The 8,587-nt window shown below is 34.0% G+C and overlaps 1 protein-coding gene across 3 annotated transcripts; it reads right to left on the bottom strand.

Annotated features, from left to right (window-relative positions):
• Positions 1 to 2,765: 2,765 nt before the first annotated feature.
• On the bottom strand, positions 2,766 to 6,535 carry LOC107850704 (6-phosphogluconate dehydrogenase, decarboxylating 3, chloroplastic). Of its 3 annotated transcripts, none has more exons than XM_016695414.2 (2): positions 4,785 to 6,519; positions 2,766 to 3,188 (listed from the first exon to the last, which is right to left on the bottom strand). In XM_016695414.2, exon 1 carries the CDS (start codon positions 6,307 to 6,309, stop codon positions 4,822 to 4,824), a length of 1,488 nt encoding a protein of 495 aa, XP_016550900.1. In that variant the 5' UTR covers positions 6,310 to 6,519; the 3' UTR covers positions 2,766 to 3,188; positions 4,785 to 4,821. The 3 variants fall into 3 exon arrangements, with proteins under 3 accessions (XP_016550900.1, XP_047257834.1, XP_016550901.1); XM_047401878.1 differs by having other exon boundaries at positions 2,766 to 3,177; XM_016695415.2 differs by lacking the exon at positions 2,766 to 3,188 and adding an exon at positions 4,560 to 4,614 and having other exon boundaries at positions 4,785 to 6,535.
• Positions 6,536 to 8,587: the final 2,052 nt, after the last annotated feature.

Genomic DNA, 8,587 nt, shown 5'->3' with positions numbered 1-8,587 from the left:
GAAGCGGAGAAGTCATGACATAATATTACTATAGAGCAGGATAAAAGTTTTTCTTTTTTTAAAAAAAAAAAAGAACAATAACTACTATCAAATAATATGATAATCAAATTACAAAAACAACATATAATAACACAAATAAAATGACAAGAAACTAAAGAATACTACTACTGCTGCTAGCATGAAAGGACAATACTCAATTCTCAACTACCTACTATCCCAATTTTTGTCCTCCCTTGATAAGTACAAACTGTGCCATGTCGTGACTAATCAACTCTCTCTAATATTTATTTGGCCTATTTTTACCTCTCTTGAAATCATCCATAACTAACCTACTAAACATAAGTTTATTACCTAAAAAAAAAAAAGTCAGTTAAACCCAAAATACTGCCAAACTGTAGGTTTAGATGAACTGAAAAAGCAACCCTGGTTGTTTGATTCTAGCGCTCTACTTTAGGGAATTTTGATTTTAAATTGTTTAGCTAAAAGAAAGAAACTAAATAATGAAGCAATGAATAGAAAGAAACGTAAAAACGGCAACTTAGTAGTAACATTAAGTTTTTCGAAAGAGATAATGAATTAGGCTAATTGGGTCATGCTACTCAACTTACTTGACCCCCCAAAAAAAAGTTTTATCTAAACATGGTTAGACAGGTTGAATCATCTCACCTAATCTATTTTGATGGGCCAATAGGTTTTGTAGCCTTTTTATCATATCGACTAGAAAACCAAAGTGAATGACGTTTGGGAAAACTAGCTTTAATTTTTTTTTAATATATGTGGTATTTAAGGCAGTTTATGCACACCTCAATTAATTTCACAGAATACCGGCCATCTCCCACCAATAACAAAGCTAAAATAGATGAAAAAAGATCATTTAATGTTAAAATTAGCGAGTAGTCATGACAGGGAAGACTATGTAGGATGAAACTTCCCTCCTAGCATGATCAATCCTTTCAGGTCGATTAACGTGACTAACATATTCTTCACCACATCTAGTTTAGCTCCCACGCTAAACACTTGATACGGTAACCATATGTGGAATCAAGAAACAAAAACATCACCTAAACACCTCCAAAATTATATGCCACATCAACATGTGACACTGAGGTGCTTAGTTTGTATTTGAAGTAAAGTTGAAATGTAATAGACATGTAATCTCAAAATGGAAGTGTTCTCTTGCCGCATAGGACTAGTTTGAACAGTCATAGTTATAATATATAGCAAGCTTGTATTAAATACCACTTTTTCTCCATTCAATTTTACTCGTCAAGTTTTAGCCAATTTATGTTATTTATACAAAAAAAAAAAAAAAATTAGTCAAATTGACTCTCGAAACATGACAAGTAAACGTGAACACAGTAATACATGGTTAACCATTCATGTATCATTTAGAAAGTGTTTCAATTCCTTCTGAAAGAGAGCGCCAAGACCGCAAAAGATCAAACAAAATTGAGGTAAAACATAAACGGCTACGCCTCAAACTCAAGTTAATTAGAGTCGACTATATGAATAATCATTACTCCATTTTGTTCCGGCATTCAATTATTTAGGTTCTACAACCAACCTACACTTTTTCTTAACCTAGGTACCAACAAATCTCCAACAGGATCAAAGATTTTTAACAAACATTGGAGGCAAATGTAAGCTTATCAACATAGAATGAAGCAAAAAAGAATGTTGCACGAAAATTAGAACAAGAAAAGGACCGGACTTGATCAATTGACAATTTAGCAGAATTACCAGTGCCAACAAGCACAGCCGGATTCGGAATTTGAAGCTTATAAGTTTTAGATTAGTTATTGGGTTATAATTTAGTAATTTGTACACATTCGTTTGAATCTGAACCCATAGCCAGCATTCTTCCTCCGCCCCAACAACAAGGTTACGAGATAGTACGAGTGTATAGAACCATGGGACCCAGTAGATATGATGTGACGTTCTTACTACAAAAATGAAAATACCACAAGCAGTTCTCCAGTAAGTTAACGGGAGATGAACTAGTTTAGTAGAATCTTAATCTAGGAATCTCATCTTCTGCAACCATAACAAACAGAAGATCAAAGTGGGAAGGAAAAAAAGAAAACAAGACAGGCGACGAGCCAAGCCTAGGTGCAATGGTTTCACATAGACACCACAATATTCCTAGATCATGAAAAATGAAAACCTGAACGTGGTAATAAGCCGATGACCCTCCTTATCAGCAAGTAGTCACGGAAAATAATCAAACAGCCAGGAAGCAAAAGAAAAATAAGAATAAGGATCGGAACAAATATAGAAAACCAAAACATATTCCCAGTGTAGTCCCACAAAGTGGGGTTTAAGGAGGGCAGAGAGTATATGCAGACTTAAGAGATTTAGAGGCAGAGAGGTTGTTTCCGATAGACCCTCGGCTCAAGGAAACACAGTCCCAAAAAAAAATAACGGAAGTACAAGAAACAACATATAGTAACAAAATAGAAACTACAACAAAACAATACGATAATCGAGATACAAGTAACAACAGATAGTAACAGAAATTGAAGAACAAGAAACTCAGGCGCAATACTACGACTACTAATATGAACGGACAGAACATCAAATAGTAACTGCATGAAATATTAAGCTCTATTAGCCACAAATCCTAAGCCAGTGTTCTCAAAACCATGCTCTACCACTGAAGTCAAAGGCAAGATGCTTCACGAATGAGTCGATAAGAATCGTGAAGTTGAAGATCTAGAAGATACACAGACAAGCAAAGAGGAGGAACAACAGTCTAGACAGCAGCAAAGGAACTGAAGCTCTTCCAGAATATCTGATTTTACACTAGAACAAATAAATTCCTGAAATAAGTTTTTAACATATCTGCGTAAGATTCCAATTTTCGAGGGTGAACTGCCAATGGAGGAACAATCACATTCAGAAATTCACAAGGGTACTTCAAAGTTCGCAATTTTCATTGTCGAGGAGGAAATAAGACATGAAAAGTCTATACAACAAACCTCTACAAGGAATAAAACTTACGCATCCAAGGTAAAGAAGGCACTTATTCTAAATGTCCCATTCATAAGTGAACCCTCAACAAGCGTAATGTTGATGAAACCGATTGCAGAAGAGCTTTCATGCCAATAACATAAGCACGCGAGGCTGAGAAATGTACGACATCCTTTACTCCAGAATTGATTGACGTGCACTAGGTAACTGCACAACCACTTAGGCGGAAAGGAAAAATTAAGCACAATAAGTTTGATTTTAATATCAATTTCTTGTGGTGAAAGACCTATTTCGATTTATTGGAAATACTTAAAAACCATCTCAAAAAGCAAATAGGAACTACGAACATATCATTGTTACTCATAAAACAAACACCAGAGAATTTTAAGGATTTCAATTGGCTTGGCCTCCAGTTAAGCAAAACTAAAGTTATCGAAAATGATCTCAAGAATCTTAAAGCATTTATAAACCAAATGCAAAGCAGCAGTCATCTCTGAAAATGTCAAAGAATAACCTTAAATATCTTAACAAAAATTTTACTTAAATAGTATAAAAACCTTGCAGAGCTTTGAGGTTTGGTCGGACATGATATGCATAGGTCAGGCAGGAATCACGTCATTTGCACAAATTTGACAAGATGTAATCGTTAGTGTCAAGTAAAATGCAGAAATCAAAGAAAAGAAAGAAACTCTGCAAGTGACAGTTCAGAAACATTGTTGAGAAATGGTAAAACTAAAATAGCACAAAAGCAAGTATCAAAGAAATTACTGTATTTCTTTTATAAGTAGAAATAAAAACAGAGAAAAGGGGTGAGGGAAGAAGAGACTCACTAACAAGTAACAACAACAGACCCAGTGTAATCCATAGGGGGGGATCTATAGGTGGGGTTTGGGAAGAGTAGTGCGTAAGCAGACCCTACCCCTACCTTGAGAAGGTAAAGAGGTTGTTTCTGATAGGCCCTCGGCTCAAAAACAAACTCATTAAGAAAACCAAAAAAAAACAACAGATTGAAGATATAAATCTAGAAGACATATACGATCTCTAAAATTCAGATGGTTTGACATGCCTCATTGAAGAAAATTAAGGCACTAATGAAAAACGTAACCTATTTTCTTTGGGCATTGCCTGTTCTCATCCTTCATCCACTTCATTGGTCCAATGACCAGGCTGTTGCCTTTCGCTACCACTTCCCATATCCATCCCATTAATCCATATAGCATCAACCGGGATAAGATCAATAACATGTGTATTTCCCCTAGCCACATACTCATTACTTTTTGCCCTTTAAATTTAAGCATTGTGTCTGGCTCTCCAGCCACATTTCCCTTGGCCTCAAGGTTCATCTGACATCACAACCGTCACTCTTTTTTCATGGTAAATTATTCTTCTCTACTAAGTCAATAGTTTAAATCAACATACACAACCATATAACGCTCTCGGAGCAGAGCACTGAAGCAAACACAGACTACTTGCTATAACATGATATGGAGTATCTTCAAATATAAGAAATAGTAGTTGGGGGAGTGGAGGAGATGCAATAATCCTATGTATCAATACAAATGCAGGCAGTTATGCAGCAAAATGCAATGTAGGAAAAGCCACATCTTTTACTTCAATGAAAGAAGTCATTTGATAGCCAAGGCCCTGTAATGTTCAAAGGCATAGAATATTATTAACGGCAGACCTTAAAGGAAAAAAGATTACCAATCTTTCTTATGCCTAGCAAATAGAAACTCTCAACAAGATACATTGGACTTTTAAATGCCTAAATAGCACAATTTAAAATAAACAGTTGAACAAAGCACAACTAATACCAGATTTTGATCACAATCCGCAATAGCTGCAACAGAATTACACTCTGGCTTTCCTAGCATGTTTCGCCCACTCTGTATGGTATGCTCCTGGCATGTCAACCCTCTCATAAGTATGTGCCCCGAAATAGTCCCTCTGAGCCTGCACAAGGTTTGCTGGAAGCCTAGAACGCCTGTAGGTGTCGAAATACTGAAGACTTGCAGACATTCCAGGAACACTAATACCCTTCTGCACAGCCAATCCCACCACTCTCCTCCACGCTGCTTGCCTCTGCACCATCTCCCTTGCAAACTCCGGGTCAACCATCAAGTTAGCCAGATTAGGATTCCTCTGATACGCCTTCTTAATACGATCCAAAAACACTGCCCTGATAATACACCCTCCTTTCCAAATCCTTGCCATCTCTCCTAAATTCAAATTCCACCCCTTCTCACCGCTCTTCGCCCTTAGCAAATTCATCCCTTGAGCATAACTACAGATTTTCGAGGCATACAATGCCTGCCTCACATCATCAATCAATCTCTTCTTATCAACACTGCTACCATTAATATCCGAACTTATCTCCACCTTCATTCCTTCCTTCTTAAAAATCTCCGATGCTTCTTCCCTCTCATCCTTCAATCCACTCATATACCTACTGTCTAACGAAGCAGCAATCGTCGGAGCTGCAATAGACAGCTCCGCAGCCTGCTGCACAGTCCATTTCCCTGTTCCTTTCATCCCCGTCTTATCCAAAATCTTATCTACCAACTCTCCATTCCCCGTTAACTCATCCTTCACATTGAATATATCTGCAGTAATTTCAACTAAAAAACTCTCTAACTCTCCACGATTCCACTCCGCAAAAATATCAGCTAACTCCGAATTACTCAATCCACCCGCATTCTTCAACACATCATACGCCTCAGAAATCAACTGCATATCACCATATTCAATTCCATTATGCACCATTTTCACGAAATTACCCGAACCACCTTCACCAATATACGTAACACACGGCCCATCCTCAACTTGAGCAGCAACCTTCTCTAAAATATCCCTAATATTCATATACGCTTCGTGTGACCCACCAGGCATTAATGAAGGCCCATTTCTCGCTCCCTCTTCTCCACCCGAAACACCCATTCCCAAATACAACAAGCCTTTTCCCTCCGCCTCCTTAATCCTCCTCTCCGTATTCTCGTACCACTCATTGCCCCCATCAATAATCGTATCACCAGGCTCTAGATACTCTCCGAGTGTCGCAATCGTTTGATCAACGGGTGCACCAGCTTTCACTAAAATAATAACAGATCTAGGCCGTTGAATTGACAGTACAAAATCACGAGGGTCGTACTTCCCAATCAACGGCAATTTTCCCTCACTGTCAGCGCGATCTAAAGTCTCGTCAACTTTAGAAGTGGTTCTGTTATATACGGAAATAGGGAAACCTTTCTCAGCGATGTTTAACGCTAGGTTCTGTCCCATGACGGCTAGACCAGCTAAGCCGATACGGGATAGAGCTTGTGCTGTTGTTGCGCTTTCCATGGTGAATGGAGAAAAAATATAGTTATGGGTAAGAGCAAGTAATAGGAGCTCTTAAAGTTGGAGTGAAGAAAATGAATATATAAGGGAAAATGGGGAAAGGGGAGTATGGTGGGATATTTAGGTGGATCGGGAAAAGAGAGTGGCGGACTCGTCGAGGGAGTGAAGGGGTAGCGGCTAAAACAAACCATGAGAGGTTGGCGTTGTCGTCGATGTTTTTCTATTATTTAGGGGTTGTTTGGCGTAGAGCCTATTTGGTCAAATTATAGTACTCCCTTCGTCTCAAATTACTCGTCTCAAATTGAGATTTCATATTAATTAAGAAAAATAATTAATAATATGACTATTTTATCATAATATTCTTATTAAATAATATTTATATTTTAATTTAAAGAAAAAATAATTAATACAAAGAGTAAAACATGAAAAAAAATTATCTCTTCTTGATTAAATAAAAAAAGATAAGTAAAATAAAAAATTAAATTAAAAAATTTGAGACGAATAATTTGAGACGGAGGAAGTATTAGCCTATATTTGGTCTTAGCTTATAAGGTTTACTCTCTCCATAATTTGCGTGAGAGGTAATTTGCCTTGACATCAAATTTAAGAAAGAAAGTAAGATTTTTAAAACTGTAGAGGCATTTGGCATGAGAATTTTTATTTTTTTTCAAAATTTATTTCACTCTAGTAAAAATAGTAATATTTGACCATAAAAATTATTTCAGTTTAGTGAAAATTATTTTTTGAAAAAATGAAAACAAGCACTCTTATTTCTCTCACAAAATTTAAAAACAACTATAATTTATATTTTTGTCAAACACAACACCAACTTCAACTCTAACTTCAATTTTTAAAAAAATATTATTTTTATGACTAAACGGAGAAATAAATCATGAACATTTGTGTGGTTATAAATCATTTCACTAATGATAAAATGAATATGTAAGGCTAAAATGTTACTAAAGGTAAAAATATCTCATTCTTTTTAGGACTGACTAAAAAATGAATGATATAAACTGAAATAAAAAACATAGTTATTTTAAAAGTATTATTTTTAATATATATATATATATATATATATACACACATACTAGTGTCATTTGGCTCGTGTTAAGTCCGAGCCCAAACTACATTAACATTTATATTTATATTTTTATTTTATTTTTGGCTACTCTTATTTTTTGTTTGTGTTTGTAGAAAGTAGTTCGATAATCTCCCAACATTTTTAAATTGTTAAATCATATATTCTTTTCAATTTCTTGTGTCCTATTTCTTTTTTAGTTCGTTTAAAAATGAATATGTCTTTCTTTCTTTTTTTAAGACTCTTTTAATATATCTCTTTTCTTTTCATATGACATTTTTAATACCACAGAATTAAAAGATATTTTGATTCTTTTCACATATATCTTCAGTTTAAGATCACAAAATTCAAAAATCTTCATGACGCATTTAAACTATGGGCTAAGTCAAAATCAGACAAACAAATTAAAATGAAGGAAGCAAAAATTTTTGTAAGTTAAAAAACAACATTTTTTTAGAACATATTTTAAACTTTTTTTAAAATTTCGAACAAATTCACACACTAAAACTGTTTTCCTTTTTATTTTACTGAATTTTTTTAACTTAAAGGTTTTAACAATCTAAAATGATTGTTGGTTTATGTTGAAGTACCTTCATTATCTTTTTCTCAATTAAACTTATTGACTAACCCATTTTCTTTTTAAGAATATAATAATTAAGTAATTTATAAAAAATATTTGATGCAACGTCAATAAATTTAATTTATAAATAAAGATAACATTTAAATTAAATAGTTGAAAGTCTGATTTAGCAAAATGCTTTTGTAGATGTTCTTTTTAAGAATATAATAATTAAGTAATTTATAAAAAATATTTGATGGAACGTCAATAAATTTAATTTATAAATAAAGATAACATTTAAATTAAATATTTGAAAGTCTGATTTAGCAAAATGCTTTTGTAGATGTTCTTTCAATTGATGAAATCTTACAAGATTATTACATCTTCAATTAGGGATAAAATAGATTTTAAAAAAATTGGGTGTTATCTCTTATTATTTTTTATATTAAAAAAATCAACAATTTTTTTTAATTGATTTTTAATCTAATTAGATAAGTAGTTTTTTATGGTGTCACTATTGACTCATTATTTTTGTATAAAATTTTAAATGTCAATATAATTATTTAAATTTACAAAAATGGGTGAGAACTTCCAAGGTCTTTAAAATATAATTTATGATAAAATTGACATAATAAATTCAT

The sequence above is a fragment of the Capsicum annuum genome, chromosome 12, assembly GCF_002878395.1.
Source record: "Capsicum annuum cultivar UCD-10X-F1 chromosome 12, UCD10Xv1.1, whole genome shotgun sequence".
NCBI lineage: Eukaryota > Viridiplantae > Streptophyta > Magnoliopsida > Solanales > Solanaceae > Capsicum > Capsicum annuum.
This window is presented reverse-complemented; position numbering and strand designations above follow the sequence as displayed.